The sequence below is a fragment of the Ptiloglossa arizonensis genome, chromosome 1 (genome assembly GCF_051014685.1).
Source record: "Ptiloglossa arizonensis isolate GNS036 chromosome 1, iyPtiAriz1_principal, whole genome shotgun sequence".
In the NCBI taxonomy this organism is placed as follows: domain Eukaryota; kingdom Metazoa; phylum Arthropoda; class Insecta; order Hymenoptera; family Colletidae; genus Ptiloglossa; species Ptiloglossa arizonensis.
This window is the reverse complement of record NC_135048.1, coordinates 6,449,768-6,469,379: the sequence shown is the minus strand read 5'-3', so window position 1 is coordinate 6,469,379 and position 19,612 is coordinate 6,449,768. Positions and strand designations below refer to the sequence as shown.

General features: G+C 33.8%; 4 protein-coding genes across 11 annotated transcripts in view; 2 read left to right on the top strand and 2 right to left on the bottom strand.

The window, feature by feature from the left end:
• Nucleotides 1-2,988, top strand: part of LOC143151653 (serine protease inhibitor 28Dc) — a 12,105-nt gene extending 9,117 nt beyond the window's left edge. For both annotated transcript variants that reach the window (XM_076321013.1, XM_076321005.1), the window contains exons 4-6: nucleotides 473-729; nucleotides 960-1,089; nucleotides 1,222-2,988. In XM_076321013.1, coding sequence (XP_076177128.1) covers nucleotides 473-729; nucleotides 960-1,089; nucleotides 1,222-2,151 — 1,317 coding nt within the window. In that variant the 3' untranslated portion in view covers nucleotides 2,152-2,988. The remainder of the gene's footprint in view (nucleotides 1-472; nucleotides 730-959; nucleotides 1,090-1,221) is intronic.
• On the bottom strand, nucleotides 2,891-9,635 carry LOC143151671 (GTP-binding protein 2). 3 transcript variants are annotated; one of them, XM_076321031.1, is made up of 10 exons: nucleotides 9,455-9,635; nucleotides 8,457-8,624; nucleotides 8,316-8,377; nucleotides 5,888-6,166; nucleotides 5,507-5,803; nucleotides 5,116-5,376; nucleotides 4,659-5,049; nucleotides 4,288-4,573; nucleotides 3,963-4,208; nucleotides 2,891-3,633 (listed from the first exon to the last, which is right to left on the bottom strand). In XM_076321031.1, exons 4-10 carry the CDS (start codon nucleotides 6,162-6,164, stop codon nucleotides 3,448-3,450), a joined length of 1,944 nt encoding a protein of 647 aa, XP_076177146.1. In that variant the 5' UTR covers nucleotides 6,165-6,166; nucleotides 8,316-8,377; nucleotides 8,457-8,624; nucleotides 9,455-9,635; the 3' UTR covers nucleotides 2,891-3,447. The 3 variants fall into 3 exon arrangements, with proteins under 3 accessions (XP_076177146.1, XP_076177139.1, XP_076177153.1); XM_076321024.1 differs by lacking the exons at nucleotides 8,316-8,377; nucleotides 8,457-8,624; nucleotides 9,455-9,635 and adding an exon at nucleotides 7,410-8,075; XM_076321038.1 differs by lacking the exons at nucleotides 8,316-8,377; nucleotides 8,457-8,624; nucleotides 9,455-9,635 and adding an exon at nucleotides 7,410-8,070 and having other exon boundaries at nucleotides 3,492-4,208.
• The window catches only part of LOC143151631 (BTB/POZ domain-containing protein 7), a 23,582-nt gene continuing 12,628 nt past the window's right edge, over nucleotides 8,659-19,612 (top strand). For 2 of the 4 annotated variants that reach the window (XR_012993404.1, XM_076320974.1), the window contains exons 1-9: nucleotides 8,659-9,354; nucleotides 11,951-12,208; nucleotides 12,414-12,778; nucleotides 13,210-13,760; nucleotides 13,912-14,075; nucleotides 14,163-14,547; nucleotides 14,628-14,780; nucleotides 14,863-15,019; nucleotides 15,096-15,274. Coding sequence is in view for 3 of the 4 variants with exons in the window: in XM_076320974.1 (XP_076177089.1) it covers nucleotides 11,970-12,208; nucleotides 12,414-12,778; nucleotides 13,210-13,760; nucleotides 13,912-14,075; nucleotides 14,163-14,547; nucleotides 14,628-14,780; nucleotides 14,863-15,019; nucleotides 15,096-15,274 (2,193 nt within the window). In the remaining variant the exon portion in view is untranslated. Of the gene's footprint in view, nucleotides 9,355-11,097; nucleotides 11,193-11,950; nucleotides 12,209-12,413; nucleotides 12,779-13,209; nucleotides 13,761-13,911; nucleotides 14,076-14,162; nucleotides 14,548-14,627; nucleotides 14,781-14,862; nucleotides 15,020-15,095; nucleotides 15,275-19,612 lie in introns of all 4 variants that reach the window. The other 2 variants (XM_076320984.1, XM_076320994.1) reach the window with 2 other exon arrangements.
• Nucleotides 16,038-19,612, bottom strand: part of LOC143151692 (uncharacterized) — an 11,490-nt gene continuing 7,915 nt past the window's right edge. For both annotated transcript variants that reach the window (XM_076321051.1, XM_076321059.1), the window contains exon 2: nucleotides 16,038-17,394. In XM_076321051.1, the coding sequence (XP_076177166.1) occupies nucleotides 16,152-17,387 (1,236 nt within the window). In that variant the 5' untranslated portion in view covers nucleotides 17,388-17,394 and the 3' untranslated portion in view covers nucleotides 16,038-16,151. The remainder of the gene's footprint in view (nucleotides 17,395-19,612) is intronic.

The window sequence follows — 19,612 nt, the reverse complement described above, 5'->3', positions numbered from 1 at the left end:
CATGTTTATTGTTATCAACGTGTCTATTCCTAACACGGATGATCTCATCTAATTTTCACAAAAGCATAAGCGAATTACAACTACAATGGCGAACAGTATTGTTGGCATTTGTAAAGTCAAGCTAATACCCTTACTCTCCAAGATAACCTTTTCAACGCTATGAAAAGTAGTTCTCAATATACTTTTGGTAGTTTATATTTTATACGATAGAAAAAATTGTACAATGCAAGTATTGTTTACAATAATTTAGTATATCGTACATAATATAATAAACATCTTTAAATAACCCTATCGCTAAAAGTTAAACTGCACTATTGACTTTTAAGATGTACGATACACCTTAAATATCTTAAGATTCCTTCTTAAGATATGTACGGAAAATTGTCTAAATCAATAGCAGGATTGAAAAACAAAGCTCATCAAAGTACTTTGAAAGACTATTTAATATGATATTCTAACGATTTGATGCTAGAATGGATATCCAATACTCCCGCAATTCGAGTCGATCAGCCGAAATGTCTACGACACCGAAGTGATAAACGTGGACTTCGCCAGGTACAGAAAACAGACACAGGAAATGATAAACAAGTGGGTGAAACAAAAGACAATGGGGAAAATCGCAAGTATCTTAAACGACGCGCCAGATCCATCAACGACTGTCATCCTCTTATCGGCACTCTACTTTAATGGAGAATGGAACCAGCACTTCTTGCAAGGAGCTACTAAAAGGTTCGGCTTTTACTCCTCTCTTTGTAACAAGAACTTGTTCAAATATTTTCAGGATCACCTACTCGATTAAATTTGTTAATTAAGGTGTTTTCCGTTTCTTGAATTCAGCGCAAAATATTGTTGCTTAAAAGCGGGAATCGTATAGCTTACTCTCCCGAATAGTCCAAAAATGTGATCCTTCGATCATTTTGAGTATTATAAAAGTCTCACTCTGTTTATTACTCGTTCAGAAAACCGTTCTTCAGAGAACCAAACGATTCGATCGACATCGATATGATGTACAACGGAGGGCAATTCCCCTTTTTCGAAGACAAGCAATTAGGTGTGAAGATCCTTGGTCTCCCATACAAAGGTCACGAAGTAAGTACTAAATTTCCATTATGTATGTACACTTTAACGAACTTCCAACGAAAATATATATGACACACTAGCTAGTTACTAAGATAAATTATAATCCCTCGAAAAAGTATCAAACCCTTAAATCTCTTTCAGATTACGATGTACGTGCTCCTCCCAACAGCCAAAGGTGCGAAGGCCCTCCGAAATTTCCAAAATCAACTGACCGTTGATACAATCGAGAATCTGATTAGAAACATGAAAAACGAGACATGTATCATCGGTCTACCGCGAATGAAATTGTCCAGCAGCCTCAGTTTAAGATCAACGCTTGCAAACTTAGGTTTAACCTCTTTGTTTGACTCAAGGTTGGCAGACTTGAGTCTCATATCTCAAGGTGTCAATAGCGGGACGTCGCCAGATTCAACTTCTACGGTAACACCTCAGAACCAACAGGATCAACAGAACGAAATGATATTCGTTCCACGTATCAACGTAAACAAAGAGGATCATGTGGTACGGAGAAACTGCTTTACGTATGAGGACAAAGTTCGCGGTTATACCGTGGAACAATGGTCTACCGGATTTAACGTGAAAAGATCACGGAAGCCTCGCAATTCCAAAAGTGAGCAATTTCCGAAAACTGTAGAGGGCAAGGACTCTTATAAAGTGGAGGGATCCGAAGCGAGGGATGCCAAGGTCGTGAGTCTAGAAGGGAACAAGTATCGTTTCCAAGAGGAACGAAAGAGAAACAGGAGACAGAGTAGGCCAATCGATCAGAACTTTCTGGACTTCCTCAAGCAGCGAAATTTTCCATCATTTGGACTGGACGAGCTCAGAAACAGCGCCACTTTAACTAACCCGCATATCTTTGCTAGCGACGTTTTGCATAAAGTGGAAATTGATATCACAGAGAAGGGTACCGAGGCCGCAGCCGTGACAGCCGTATTATTAGAACGTGATGGAAATCAAAAGAGACTGGTGGCGAATCGACCTTTCCTATTTTTCATTAGACACGATCCCACGAGGCTCATGCTCTTTTGGGGTACGCTGAACACTCCTACCCCGAATTATTCGGTGACATAACATATATAATTGACGTTGTTTCGAATACTAAGAATAGGATAGTGAAAGAGAGTGATTGCGTCGATGATTCCTAGCTTTTAATCAATACTGTTTACCATTGCTTACCGTCGTAGCTTTGACTGTGTTTATAATTGTTTTCATGAACACATTGCTGGTCATGCGGGTGATTACCATTTTCAAATTGGTAAACGTGACTCATGCAAGGATTGAATATATGTAAAACTTGCTGGTTGAGAGCAAAATGTGATGAGAAGGTTGCTTGAATGTTTGTGAACGACTTATTTATATCAGTTTTATTGAATCTTTGTAGACTCGAATTATGTATGCTATTCTGATACTATTAATGAAGCTGTAATGATTTATAGAAGGTAAATCTGTATTCCTGACGAAACAGTATTTTCTTGATACTTAACGCTGCCTTTTTATGTTATTCCATGTGCGATTTAATGTTGCATTAATGAAAGTGAATGTTAGCAGTGTTTACTTTAAGTTATTAAGAGAATGATTTTATATAATCTTGATAAATAAATATTTTATAATTATAAGTGTCTGTAATTGTTGTTGCATTTAATAGCGACTTGGTATCTGAGGTCATTTTAAGAGTACATCAATGGTCACTTTCTGTTGAAAAATAAACAAAAAACAATTGATCATTGATGCTATACTCTGGTATGTAATTAAAGTATTATTATTTTTGCTCTGACGTTTAGAGCATGTAAGAAACTTCATTGTGTTCTGATATGTAAATTATTTGTTTTATTCACGGTACTTTACAGTTTATGATACAATGTTGCAATCAAGACTTAACAGAAATAAATTGAAAAATGTTATTTTGGACGGCTGCATACAAATTTGTAACTTAACGCTTCAATATATATTTTACAAAATGCGTTATTTGAGATAATATTATGAAGGTTTTACATTTTCGATTTGGATTCAAGTACAACCGTCTAGAGTTAAGTAGCCCTTTCTGAGATACAGTATTTTGTTTATACTATATAAAATCTTTATTTCCTAAGTTTTTTGAATTAAAAACTGTTGTATTCGATACTTATCAACTTATGATACAGTAATCGATTACAAAAATACTTATTTTTCGCGCAATTCAAGTTTCAATATTTTTATTTTTCACGCTTAAGGTGAACTTTTTTGGGGAAAACATTGCATTATTTTAATGATTGTACTCACGAAGTATTTTTTATCTAAAGCGTCATACGCAAAATCTCACACTAACGAGACAATAATTTACTTCGTAACACGAAATAAAATTAGTTATAAACGATGATTTCATAAATACTATAATGAAATAATAATACGATGATAAATGAAATTCATTACGATACTAAGATCCCGCTTTCTTTTGTTGTTTAGGCGCTTACAGCAAAAATATTTATAAATCTTCCCAAGACAATATATAAATTTGTTTGCGACGCCACAATTTTCAACAATCCGAGATATACTTCTTAATGTTTTCAAGGCCACCTGAAATTCGTTTTCCCCATGTAAAGTACAAAATCAAATAAAATATCTACGTGTATGTATATACATACGCTATGTTCTTCAAAGAAACTTATTTCACATTTTGTCCACAATACCATGACAAAGTACACTCTTTCAAAGACTGTTTTGAACGAGTCTACAGTAATTTTCAGATACTTAAACTAAATGGTACCTGCTATAATTACGTACCGCGTTAAAATAATTAAACTTCTTACAACCTGATAAACAATCTATAAAGTTTAATACTTTTTACACGCGGAATTTTGTTTGATTTATTGCATACCGCTTTGTTGACCTATCAAGGGAAATACCTGTGTAATTTGACCAATTCCTTTGGTGCGGCCTTCTCGCAATAAAAGTCGCATTCCAACGTGCAGATATTCTGGATGATTGACAAACCTGAACAACACCGAGGCTCTATCATTCGTTTGTAAACCTCTATCTTTTGCATCCATTATACCTTTAATGATGCATGTTTGTCTTACGTTTCCTACGTGCACAGTCGTTTGGAAGCCAGAAAATATTGCGGTGGCATGATACACTATTAACACGGTCGCCTAAAGAATTTTTATAGTTAGCTAATCTCTATGTCATAAGATTATACTTATTGGGAAACGCTAAATATATTGTACATACTTGAAAAAATAGTGTTGCGTGTGGTTGGTCCCATACAGATACCAAAACCATTCCAGGTCGAAGGTGAGGCAAAGGAGGACTCCGATTTGTCGACGGTGCCAACGTTAAACTAGCACTTTGAGAAGCTCTTACTAAGCAACATGGAGCCTTGTTGCGATGTAAACTAACGACCTTGACGGGACTAAATTCTCCGTCAGGTAGAGGCCCAACCAGTAATCGAGTACCAGGAGCGATCGCTCCTTTCACGAGCAATCCGCCCAAAACTGGTTCGTTTAAACCTGCTACCCTGTAACAAAAGAAAAAAAAACCATCCAGTTCTCAAACCATATTGAATGCTGATTTCCAAGTAAACATTACGCATATGCACATACCTGAAAGTTTCGTCGATTTGAAATAGACAAGATTCAGAATCAGAATTCGTAGAGTTCACGTCATGCGGTGATAAATTTTTAATGAAATTTGTCAAATCATCTAAACCTTCTCCAGTGACGCAACTTACGTTAAACACTGGTACTGCATCCGATTCATAATCCCATGGTATTTGACCATCTTTATACATTACTAATTGTTTAGAATACCCCTGTGTGCTAATAGCACTCTGTAACTGATTTACAGTTTCAGGGGTACTACAAAAACCGAGGTCAATTTTGTTTACAACTATGAAAAAAGGAAGTCCTAGTGTAAGACACAAAGTCATATGTTCCTGTGACGCTTCATTCATAGGTGGTGCTACGACCAACATAACATGATGAGGTGAATATCCTAAAAAATCGTATTTCTTCAATAACAAATTTATTTAATCTGTATAGGTAAGCAAAAATACAGTACCTGTAAGACCAAGCACTGTGGTTCTTAAATATTTACGATGACCGGCTAAATCTATAAATGTAACGACTTTTGAAGCGTGTTCGCATATTTCTTCTGCGGTTGCCATTTCCGCATAATTTAAGACGTGTCCCTCGCCATCGAACCCTATGATTTCGTGTGATATCGATGACGTACGACCTGTTTTTATTTCGTGCAGATGTCGCAACATATTAAGCCTTGCTCTTCCTCTACCATTATCTAATTCACCCTGGGTCAATACACCTATACACATTGTAAATCATTAACATATATGTCTTAGTTGAAATTTTATGAACTAGATGAACAACAAGCATAGCAGAGTAAACTCTAAGTATATTTCTCTACCTTAAATGTCCTCTGCTAATCCTCTCACCTAAGAGAGTTGATTTCCCAGCATCCTGTGCACCAGTGACAGCAAGTCTTAAATCAATAATACTATCCTGATCCTCCCTATCTCCTTTTCTTAACTTTTTTACCAAGACTTCTGCTACATGTCTTTCCTCTTTGTTGTTATTGTGTGCAGATATAGCTTTATTTTTAGAATTGGCAAGTCTTTCGCGTAATATACTTGTTGTAGCACCTAGTCTGGCTGCCATATCATTTAGAGTCTTTAATGATGCTTTCATATCTTCTTTTGTTAAACCCGTCAATCTTCCATTATCTTCTACACCTAATGATAAACAAAATGTAAGGTATAAGCCATTAATGATGAAAGTTTTCATATATGAATTATAAAGATAAATCGTTAACATACCAATTTGGTAAATAGCCTCTCCATGACCTTCTCTAAGCCTCCATTTCATTTGCGTTACTAAATGTTCAAATCGTTGACTAGAGGGATTTATTAATTTCAGCTTATATTCAACATTACCCTGTTCTGGCTCTGGAGGTAATCTTTCCTCATGATCATCATCAACACTTGAATTTTCACAATCCGACATTACATTTCCTTCATTTTCTGAATTATTCCATGTATCCTTTTGTGTATCTTTATGACTTTCTGGGTCAAACAACTCTAAGAATGACTCCATATCTATAAATTAAAAATAATAATCAATGCAATATTTTTCTTTAAAAATATTCTACATTTGTTTTCAATATTCATGAAAATTACAAACACAAAAAAAACTACTTGAAACACTTAAACAACTATTAAAAATCATAATATTTTTCTATTATGGTAGCCAATAATCTTAAACAAGATCTAGTTCATTACCAATTAATAAATTATAAGTTGCGACATGACATTGCATCATACTTGAATATCATGTCACCTACAGTATATAAAATACATTAATACAATAACTTTATGTATAATATAGGGCCTAAAATATTACAAATTTATATTTTGTTAAATTATATACAATAAAAAGATTACAATAAATATTATTATAACACATGAATACTATATTTTAAATATGTTTAAAAATATTTTTACAATAAAACTGTATATTAACTGAAATAAAAAACTAGTTTAACATTTATAAATAATAAAAGATATAAATAACCATTTTATTCAATAGTGTAAAGTATAAAAGTATGTAATATAGTATAAAGTTAAATGTATAAAATTAAGATTGTTTATTAACAAAATTGTTCCTATTCTAATGGAACATGTAGTATATAAAATCTTGAATAACTATATCGCTATGTTGCGTCAGTTGCGTGTCAATAATGTACAATAATTCAAGAGATAAATTTTTCTCAAGTTTTTGTAATTTTTTTTACGTCATATTCACTTTTTTTTTAAGTAAAACTAAATCACTTACGTAAATAATAAATTCATTAAAATACCTGCCTCAATAGTCGATATATACCTACAATTTTAGCGTTCACGAAATTGTATTAATTCTTTGATAAACAACTTTTTACATTATCTCGTGCTTGATCGGTTTTTATTCAGATTTCAAGGCTCTAAAGATTCAAATGCATTTCTAAGGAAAATAACGAATACAAAATGTTCGAGCGCGCCAAAGCGATGTATCGTATTACGCTTAAACAGCTGTACTCATACGTAATATCATGCGTCATAGCGAAAACGAAAACAAAACTGAGTGCAAACAAAACTCTCACAAAATTATAAACGAAAATGTAAGCGTTTTTGGATTATTCCAAAGACAAGTGTGTTTACAAAGACGATTTTGTTTTTAAAAGAATCTTATTATGAAATTGGCAAGCTCGTAAGATTGAAAGTGACAGATACGTGACAGAGAAAACACTAATCACTAGACATGCATTTTTATAAGATGATGCAGTGAAAAATGTTTGAGACTTACTGCATTTTACAGACAGTAAAATTCTCCGCTGCAGCTGTGCGTTCTTGAAATCAAAATTTCGTTCAATACGTCGAAGTTAAATAACATAACACGCGCAACTCTCACTTTCCCTCCCGTTTTTTAACACTCGACTGTGCACGATTTAATCGAGATCAGCCTGTTACCACCTTCGCTATATCATTCTTCTGAGCTCGAACGGATTTAGTTCCAACTCGATACAATCGCAAATGACGCTAGAACGTGACGACGTTCTTACATTTACCGTTAGAGGGCTACGAACATATAGTTAATTCTCACAAGTCTTCTAATAACATATCAATTATTCAAATACAACACAGAATTCTTCGTACTTAGACGTTGTAATTCAGTATATATTGCTGGTCAATTTAGCAAATGAATCTTTGTAGGTGATCACATCGTATCCAAACATTTCAGTATTTAACTATGACTGTGAGTTTAAGGATAACTTTTTTTAACATTAAAAGTAATGATTTGATAACTTTACTTTTCTTTTTTAATTATAAATCCTAATCTATAGACTCCTTTAGTCCTGACTAGAGGAATAAAAAAGAGTTTCATGTTTGATTATTATAGGGTTAACAGTTTTGTTAGAAAATTAAACCTTCAATCATAGTAGATTTCATGACTTCATTAGAATTGAAGTTAAGGAATACAATTCAGGAAATCGGTATTTAATCCTGCAAGAAGAAATTATCATATATAACTAGTTGCAATAACTGTTCGTATTTTAAATGTGCTAAAAATTCGTTGTTATTATAAATTTCTATGACACAATTTTTAAGCTGTGGTGAATTGAAATTCCTTCAATTTTAATACTTTATAACAATTTTATATAAAAATCATAAATTTAAATCTTTTAATATTTTAAAATATCTTAATACTCACAGTTTTCTACATTTTCAGTTCGATTCCAATCAAAAAGTGCTTGTACGGGTCATGATTTCTTTCTGCAAAACAGAATTGGTTAGATAAGCTTTTCTGACGAGTCTTAACTTAGATTTAGTTGATCGAGAATAAAATGCAAACTATGTCTTTTTTTTTTCTTCTCAAAATATCACTTTCGATGCTACATTTGGTTTCTCACGCTTAAATTTGAATTGTTATTAAAGAACTTGTGAGAATCGATTGCTGTTAATGATCCTCTAGCGGCGAATTAGCGAGGCGTTACCATGGACGCCTTCATTGTGGCTCCACCTTTAGGATAAAGAATTTATTAGTTCCATGGAAACGCAGGATAACAGTTTGTAACAATCGTTTCGGGCATGGAAATCGTTTAAACAAAAACATCGTGTCGTTCTTCGTTAATATCAAAGATATTGTTGTTAATACCGTCACGGACTGATAAACCTAACCTCTCCGTTTCTCGAGACTTGTACAATCGGTTACGGAGTCCGGGATCGCGGAACTGTGTGGTCGCGCATGATCAGATGAATAAATCTTTCTGTGTCAGAAAAATTCTGTTACTGTGTGTATGCCTTAAACGATATACTGTTATCTGTGAAAGCGTCGTGAACGTAAACAAGTTATTCCCGCACTCTATTCTCAACGTTCCGCGTTATTTTCGTTCTACTATCTCCCAGCCACCGTGAGTAGCATGATCACTGTCGGGGTTTGTTGTCGTGCGATGGGACGATCCCCTGTGCTCGCAATTATGCATCGTCGGCTGTACGGCCGTGTTTTTTTAACGCGGCCAAATGCCCGTTCCTCGTAAAACATTCTGTTAATTTTGGTGATATGGAGGAGAACCGGACCACAGATCAAAACGCACTGTGCCGCGATAACTTTTATTTACACGCAGACTAAGTCGACGAGTATAAACATGGCCGTCGTGCTTTGTGATGATTACTCGTGTCAGTTTGAATTCAAGGGAACCTTGCGAGAGTGGAAATAATGGATGGAATACATGCACCTGAGAGATATCCAGGTAAACGAGATGCTTCTGCACAATCTGGTTGTTCCTAATCCTCGTCACGATTACGATCCATTTGACGATTCATACAACTTCGTTTTATCCGAGCACGTACCTGTACATTCGTTATTAGATGCGTTCCCCCTTGTTTCTTTTGGTCTTCTCTTCTTTTTTCACGTAATCGTACGAAGGTGACTGAACTTCACCAAGCGTACGTCATACGCATTGTTAACCACGTAACGCGATCGCAATCATAGCTCAGCTGACTACTATTGACCTATTAGTGTTGCTGTCAGTGGAAGTTTTCTGAGCTGTTTTGTAATGGAGATACTGGATGCTCTTCGCTCTTATTTACTCTCGCACGATAATCTCGTCTGCTGAAATGTTAGTTTTTATCCAGTGCATTTTGTGTTGAATTTGTTTTAAACAATGTGTCAGTGAAATTGGAGTTGATTGTGCACAATTATGAGTGTTTTATTTTATGATTAAAGTTATGCGTTTGTGTAATGTATATAAACGTATACATTTATGTTTGCTTATTATTATTTGATGTATAATTATTTTAAAATTTTTCTTTGAACTTATTTATGTATCTGGGCATTAGGAATTTGTACTTATACATTCAAAAATCACTTATACTGTATTTGTTAATTACTACTAAATATATCATTACTTTTGTATGGTGTACTAGATATGGTGTCCTCTGTTCTATTTATTTATGTAGGTATATGATAGATTATGTTTGTTTAGTTTTTAATTTGTAAATGTGTGCTATACTTACCAATATGTTTTAAGAATGTGTTTTGGGTATAGTTGCAGGAGTATATAATGAAAAATATTAAATTTATTGATCAATTATTATTAGAAAACAGGAAATTAAATATTATTTCATTGAAGAAGGATGTTTGATTTACAGTATAAATTTTGTATTTTTATTTTATATTTGTGCATGTAGATTATTATATTTATAGAAGAATATCAAGTCATATATTAATTAAAGTTTTTTGTTACTTTATTGAATATTAAAATTCATGTATTTATTTGTTAGCTTTGCAACAACATTATGCTTTAAATTTCATGTGCATTTAGTTTAGTTTTAAAAAATATTTCACAAGGATAAAATTACAGTATTAGGACTCCAATTTTAATACATAATGAACATTATTTGTACTTTTTCCCTGTTGCTTTTTTTCAGTTTATTATATACAAAAATTACTTTTACTTTCTTTCAATATGAACATTTGCCACTTTTCTGCATAAAAGAGAAACATAAATGCTATTTTCTATTTTTATTAGCAGATGTATCAATATAGGCCTAATAAAGTTTATTAACTGTTTGCCTTTGATAGGTGTTGTATTAATTGAATTATAGTGACATTTTGGATATAACTTTTGTAAAATTAATTTATAAGAATTTATCAACCTTATAATGATAACTATTTTAAGAATTTTTCTGAAGAGGAGCTTTATCTTAAGTTAAAACAACTACTTAATTCAATTAGCAAAACATCATCAAGTATAATAGTTGTATAAGTCTTGTATTTTCAATATACTAATTGTATTAGTAAAAAAGTAATAATAGAAAAGTTTTTTAAACAAAAGCTAATATTTAAAAAAAAAATGTTAGCTTTCTTGTATTTGCCTGTGAGAAGTTATTTTCAATAGAAATAGTGCTTATTTAAAGCTTGTGTATAGATCAGATGATTGAAATGTTATGAAGAAAGGTAATTTCTGGAACAAAAATTTATTCCTTTCAAGCTTCAATAATTTCGTCGGAAATGGATGAAAAAAGTTTCAAGCATTGAGATATCCATTTAAAAGGAGCTTCCAAATCAATGCAGTGCACTTTCTAGGTAAATATCGTATGTTGGCTAACAAAGTGAAAGTTTCAGATGCAATCGGCGACTTTCGTTATTTTTCGGTAAGCCGCCGCGTATGCAAGCTTTTGTAAACAAAAATGAGGAATAAAATATTAAAAATGTTATTATTCATATAACATTACATAACATTTTTCATAAATAAATTTAAATTTATAATTTTCATAAAATAAATTTTGTTTTGGTAATATATATTGTTGGAAAATAATTCATTTTATTTTAGGTGATAAAATTTGCAGATATCAAATAAAATCATTTACAGTGCATGTTGATTATTAATAGTCTTTTGAAAAATAAAGATTGTATTTATTATATTTATTCCATTTGGTTTTATTTTACTCTGAAATATTGAAATTGAAAATGCATAAATTTCAAATAATGTAATTGTATATAAAGATAGTGATAACTGTATGTGAAAGATTAATACATGTTTGCAAAGAAGTGGTAGATTGATAAGTTTGCTCTTCTTTGTTATATCAATTTCTTGAGATGAACAGTTTCATATTCAGTCAATGTTTAATATGCACTTGGATTTGTCCATAGTAGATTATTACAGAGATAGTTGGCAACAAATTTCTGTCAACAACATTTAAAACTTTTAATAATTGTTACAAAAACATGTTTAATGAACTTTCAATAACAGAATTTGAAATATGAGTGTTGTAAATATTTTAAATAAATAGAAAGAATAAAAACGAGGCGTTTATATTATAAAGATACATCAATGATTTCAGGCTGCTCTCTGGGTGAGCAATGAATGTATTCCGAATTTTGACTCCATGTGTATTACAACGTAGACGACCAAAGGAGGTAGATAATTCTGACAAAAGGGATTGCTGGTTCGTGAAAAGACGGCGAGGAGATGCTTCTTACATGATACATAGAATGGGTGCTTCTGCATCGTCAAGCATCACCAGTGTAGGTGGAGATTCAGTCCAAGCAGCTAGACTCTCATCTTCTGGTAATCCTGATCAACATGGCATTGCTATCAGGTATTCAAACATTTATCATTGGATTTTGTTATCTTGTTTGTTCTTTTCAATTTATTGCCTCTGATAATTGGCTTGAATAGTTTTATTTAATAATGTACAACTGGTATTATGTATACCATAATTGACATTTTTTACTCTAAATTGATAATTATGAAATTGATAAAGTTGAATCAATAAAGAATATCTGTGTCTGTTTCATTTGTAGGGAAAAGAAGAAGAAAATGACAGGGTTTGCGACGTTGCGCAAGAAATTTATTCGAAGACGACGTTCTTCGAAGGCCTGTGACCATGGTAGAATAATTCGAGACTTGGTATCAACATGGAGTCACTTGGAGGCAAGAGCACTTCTAGAAGAGTATGAGGCACTAGCTGCATTAAAGGATCTCCATGTCCAAGCTGAATTGGCTAGACCACCTGCTGCCACATACAAGCAAGACTTGTCGATGTTGTATGATTATAAACATTGTTCAGATGTGGACCTTGTCTACCGAGGAGCATGTTTCCCTGTTCACAGAGCCTTATTATCAGCACGTTGTCCATACTTTAGGGACTTGCTAACTGGATGTCCAGGTACATAAATATTTACTTTTATTCTACAGTCATCTTAACTTCAAATTTAAAAGATTATACTTCAAATTTTAATCTATTTATATTGTTTTTGGAAATTAACAGAGTAACAATCATTTGGTGTACTACTAAAGGTATAATAAAGTTGTTTAATTTAAATAAAGATGGTAGATTTCTGTATGCACTTTTGGTCAGTTGATAAAATATTACAATGAACATTTAAAATTTGGCAACATTTTTATGTCTTGTAGTACACAGGCGTTTGTTTCAATAGAACTAAGAATCACTATTCTAAGTAGAAAGCAATAACAAATTTATTAGGTTTTTGCATTCAAAGCAAGCAATTGTCTTGCACTCTCAGTAGTTTAAGAAATAATTGAGTTTGTAGATGTAAAGCAGAAAATAAATATAGCCTTGTATTTTCTGATTTTTAGGATATGGTGCTAGAATATGTCTGGAACTGAGAACACCGAATCTCGAAGTACAAATGTTTTCGGCGTTACTGCGCTATCTCTACACTGGTGATATTTGTCCACACGATACGGCTCTGGAGGCGAATCTTCTGCGAAGACTCGGAGAAGAATTCGGCACACCAAACCCGCTGGAGCATGATCTCCGATATTTGCTTGACACCGGTGATTATGCGGACGCTGCATTAGTGTTCACATCGGACAGTGATTACCAGAGACCAGATAGTGGAAGTTCAGAATACGGATTCCGGCCAAAGTTAGAACTGCCATGTCATAAAGCGATACTTTCTGCGAGATCCCCGTTCTTCAGGAACTTAATACAAAGACGGACTAGATCAGGGGAAGATCACACAGAAAGAGCGCTTCATATACCTACTAGAATAGTTTTGGACGAGAGTGTAATACCCAAAAGATATGCCAGAGTATTATTACATGCAGTGTATTTAGATACCGTTGATTTATCGTTAATAATGAGAGGTAATGGTTGTGGAAGCAGCGCTGGTAGTCTTGGAGAGGTAAGTACCTTATTCCTCATAAATAGATCCAAATAATTTAATTCACCTTCAATATTTTTGTGCATTGATTCCAAAGGAGTTGATTTATTATGTGTTTACAAAGTACTCCTCATTCTTTTTTTTAACATTCTTTCCATATACTTATTCTTAGGTTCAAGCTCTCACTCATACTGGACGAGTTCGACCAAGTCCCCTAGAGGAAGCAATGGAATTGTATCAAATTGGCAGATTTTTGGAGTTAGATATATTGTCACAGGGTTGTGAAGATCTTATTTTAGAATATCTTACATTGGAATCGCTTCCAGCTGTTTTGAAGTAAGTTTTCTATGAGCCATTCTCCATTTATCTGCCTCTCTCTGCGTAATTATTTTTTTATTGTTATTTAATTATTTTGATTTATAGGTGGGGTAGTCAACCTCATGGATCTGCATGGGTACACAGGCAAGCGTTACATTACTTGAGGGAGGAATTCCAGCCGATCGCCTCTTCCTCCATTCTCCATCAATTGGATCACGCGCACTTAGCGAATGTTTTGCAAAGTCACTTTTTGCAAGCGAGTGAGCTTGAAATACTGCAGGCAGTACTCAAGTGGGGAGAACAGGAATTGGTGCGCCGTATGGAAGATCGAGAGCCTAATTTACTTAGTCACACAGTACATTCTGTCACAAGGAAGGGGCTGAAGAAAAGGGATCTAAGTGACATAGAATTGCGAGAAATACTCAGCGAACTTTTGCCGCTTGTTAGAATGGATCACATCCTACCGCCCAACAGTGAAGCTCTAGCCCAAGTACGAAACCTTGAATCTCTTTCAAAATGATAATATTTGTATTCTGTGTACAATACAATGTTAATATTTTATACGATTAGGCTATCAGAAGAGGATTGGTTTCAACACCGCCGAGTCACATGATAGGGGACGAGAGGGAGAACTTACGTATGAACGCTTGGATAAGGGGAGGAAAGAAAAATGGATTTTTTGTAAGACCTCGCCTGTTCATGCCTTATTACGAGGAAATAAAGGTAGATATTTTTAGCAAGCACTATACAAAATATGAAATATATTTTAATGCATATCGAAATACACTGTTCATCTTTTTTGCAGTCTTTAGTTGAGGAACAAATGGTTCAAGAAGCAGATTTAGTGAGACTGCGAAGGCCACGGTACGTGGCCGATATTCCTGATGCCTTGTACATGGTTGATGAGAAACCAAGACCGATAGGCACAGCTGGAGTGGATGTTCTCGCTGCAGCATTTCCAGGTATTTTAATCATGATTTTCTGATTACATTATTTTATATTTTCAAAATACATTCTCATACTTCTGTTGCATTTAAGTTCCAGATTCTGTAACCCTGGCTGCTATGATGAAACGAGAGCAGAAATTGAGGCAGTCCCCCAGTTGTCAGAGGGCTATTAGTTTACCACTTTCGTCACGTCATGAGATTAACAGGCAAGTGCGGCTGCGTGTCGTGAGAGAGTTCAACTTACCTGACACGGTGGCAGATCTTCTGGAAGTGAGTACTTTTTTACTTTTTGTATACAAATTGGTCCAATAAATTCGTACAGTATGTTCACTATAAATATTTAATGCCTTTATATAATTGAGAAGGTGCTAGTTTTAACCGAATACTCATTCTCTTAGTTAACTTGATTCAATTGATTGAAAATGAAAAATAATGTAAATCACTGGGCTTCAATGTCGTATTACATAAAATGCATATTACTATCGTGTTGCATAACGAACGTCAAAGCAAAACAAACCAAGATTCTGTTTATAACATCTCTATTTCATTCGACGGTGAACTATTCAGAAACATGACCACCGTACATGACTTACAATTAAAGAATTGTAAGAAATATGCGGTAATATGCCTTCAAACATTTTCATGTATATACGTATGCATTTACATAAGTGTGTGAACTACACTGTAATTATAAGATCTTGGTAAATTTTCAGATTATTTAAACGCTCTTATGTTTAGTACAGTGCATTATTCTTTTGTAAATACTGTTCAACTGTTTGTTTTACAAGATGGTTTTTTATTATAAGAAAATAAAGTTTTGTCATGTCATAAGTATAGTACAGAATACTTGAAAGCACAGAACAATTTTTATATGATAAAGTGTGCTTAATAAGGTCGCATTTTTTAAAACAAATATCTAATTTTTAAAGCTTAGAAAATGTTATGAATATTATGAACATATTTGGTCTTTTCTTGAGATTAGATGACTCTTAGATACTACATGTTATTTATCTCTAATTTACTCTATATACACTGACGTTCATACAAATATAATTTATAATACAAACTTCAACAATATATATATATATTAACATTCGTTGTCATTTTTCATGAATTTGTACTTTGAATATGTTCGCATATAAAAATACTATTTAATTAGCCATCCTCTTTTGTCAAAGAGCGCCACAGTGTACAACAATCTTTGCTTATATGTGTCATCAATGGTTCGATTCAGGAAGATGTCACCCTTTAGATCCTTGATGTCTGGAGCAGATTGTCGAGGTGCTTGAATCACTTGGGTCATCATCATGCACTGATTGAACTTAATAGGTCCACAATGGTTCACTATTTCATCGAATTTCTGTTTGGAGAACTTCTCGGTGTCCACGTCTAATGTTTTCAACAATTTAATGAAACAGGAATAGTAGTAGTCGATCATTTCGTTGAATTTATTGTCCAGGACTTCTTCCTTCACGCTCGATACGAGGAAGAAGATAAGATCGTTGATGCCATAGTCGTATATGCATAATTGAAAATCTACAATCTTCATGTCGATTAGTTCACCACGTTCGTCGTGCTGGAACATCATGTTGTTCACCCAGAAATCGTTGTGTACCAGCGTCGCCCATGGTTCTTCCGGTTTCTTAGCGTTCTTGTTCAACTGAATGCCAAACTCTATGGTTCTGTTGATGCGATCTAAGTACGGCTTAGCTTCCTCGATGTCTTTTATGTCTGCCTGCACCTTCCGGACCAGGTCGATCACACATTTTTCCGTGGATTCATTTAAAACCTCTGTCAACACTTCTGAAGCCATTTTTTTAAAGAGTTGGGGCTTCTTAATCTTCAGAGCGATGGTAAGTGCGTGCAACTTAGCCAGTTTTTCCAGAGCAAATTCAGTGTGTTTCTTGTCTAATCCCAGTATTCTATCTTCAGTGCTGTAGCCACTGTACTTTAGATTTTCCAAAATGATAAGAGCTTGTTCATCAAAATGCTCTGGATTGCGTAGGCCGAGTCTCCCTCCAAAATATCTGGGTGCGATGATACTCAGGGATTCTTCCTTCACGCCATTTTCTAGCTGAAGGTTTGTAAATTCCTTCACCATTGTATTGTAAAACAGTAGTTCCTTTTTGAATGTCACTGGGCTGTTGAACAAATCTAGCAAATAGGCTGACGTGGGGGGAAGTTTAGCAACCAGGTTCAAAGTCTCTGTTTTGTTGGTCCGTGTCACTGTGACATTGATAGCTAGTATAATACTTCCAAAGTTCTCTCCTGGAGCAGTTAGTGGCCTCCATTCTAGGTGCTTTATTTGAATGTCTTTGCCAAGACTTTGCGCCAAAACCGTATCCAAGTTCTGTATTGGCAGTGGTTCTATTGATGGAGTCATTGTTTACCTAGAAGTACATTTACCAAATACTAAAATTCCACATATCAAATATTGCAAAATTTTTATCACTTTACTTGTAAGCTATATTAATCAATGGAGATATTATTCGACTACATAAATAATTGCTGATACAAGAATATGTTGTCAGCACTGTAATAAGACTTCTCTTTTGCTTAATACAATATATTATTTGCACGTTATTAATTAAATATATAGTAAAAATGATATTACAATGAAACAGGGATGTATTTAGTAAAATTTGATAATAATTTTCCTTTCTATTTAAACTTTAAACACTGTTAATCCGATGTATTATAGGTTTTTATATTGTTACTATTAAAGGCCATGTTAATTTATGCAGACATAACATATCACAAATATGCACAAAAGAACATAGATTGTGTTCATGAATAGGCACATAGGATATTTTGAGTAAGTGCTGTACTTTATGAGTTAACTACCAGAAGAAGTAATACAGCGGTTATATGCATAAAGATGTACAAGTTTAATCATGATTAATTGTGTGTACCATAAATTCAACATGTTACTCATATATAGAGTGTTATTATTTCACTTGAAGTCTACTAATTTCTGGTTTTTCAACAGAGAACATTTCTATAATCCTCAAGTTGTCTTCTGATATCGTAAGCGACTGCAAAACTATAAGCAAATAAGAACTATTTATAAACAACGGCGTACGACATTAGTCATCTTATTTGTTGATCGATTGTTCGCGTTGTCTTGCATTCAGGACTTGCATAATTTCGATTATCATAAAGTACGTCAAGATTACGACTTTTAATCTTAATTAAAGATTCTTTCATATTTCTCAAGATTTTTGACTTGTACAGTTATGAATGAAACGAGAAACAATGTTCTTTTAATGACTTACTTCCGAAAGTCTTATTCTCGAGTTTCTAATTTATAGAACAGTCAAAAAGTGACTTATGTTCTTCAATGTTTGATTACTTCTTCCAGCTGATATTCAAAGTTAACAGAATAAAGTAAGCAATGCTTTCAGAATAAAGATGCACAATATTTCGTATCAGGAATGTGAATAGTATATAAGGTTTTGCAGCGGCCTGAAGGCAGACGAGTTATTAGTGATAACATTTATCAGTAATATTCATTTCTTTGTCCCGTTTATCGCACCGATTACGGTACCACTGCGTACTAGTTTATCGTACTCCACTTTAACTATTTATCTGCTTTTAAACGTTAATCAACCTTGTAAGTAGGTGTATAATATTTTAGTCAACAAACTAGAACAATCGAAACGGAATAGAATACGATATTGGATATTGGATTTTCGGACGATTCGAATACCATGTTTTTTAACTTCCAAGTAGAGGTGGGATTATTTCTCGAAATTTTCTGTATTCGATGTATTCAAATGTTCAAAGTTTATAGTATTGGTGTACATATAAAATATTCGTATATTAAATTATTCGAATACTACCAACCCTATTTCCGAGAAATCCAATCACCCTTTTGAATATCGATGAATCGTGTGATTATCGAGATTAATGCAAATCGCTGTTATAATTCAAGTTTTGCGATCGAGACAGATACGGGTACACGCGCAAGGAGCAAATGCGTGTTGGTAATTTTTCAAAAACTTGCATCATCGAATTACCATAAGAAAACACGTGCTACGTCGCGTGTTACTCGACTGAGTCGTTCATATTTCCATCCGCATCGAGCGGATTGTGCAACGAAAACGAGCGGATGCGTTGAGCATCTTCGGTGTTTAAGGATGCTTAAACAATTGGTGGTGATTTAAAAATTTGCTCAGTCACTGTAAAATATTAGCTAATTAACGTTGATTTATTTTATTTATACAGACAGCTGGCCAGTTTAAATAATTCAACCTTGGGCCTCGTTCTATTCAATTTGTGTATTTATTTTTTCAATTTTACGTTCGACTAAAAAGAATGTTCATTGTGAAATCAACGTACGTTGAAAGTGTGAAAAGAAATTGTTTTATACGGTGTTTGGTTTTCGAAACGATCAACTTTGAAGGTACACGTTTTTTCGCGTACACTATGTTTACCCATAAAGCGAATTCAATTACAAGAATTAATTAGAAGACAATAGTAATGTTGGTTTTAAATATTTTTATACGTTGCGTAAATTGCACGTGTTCCAAATATTTTCAATGTAGATTTGCTCGAAAGTGAAGTGTCGCGCGGAAAAATGTTATACTATATCTGTGATTTATTTTT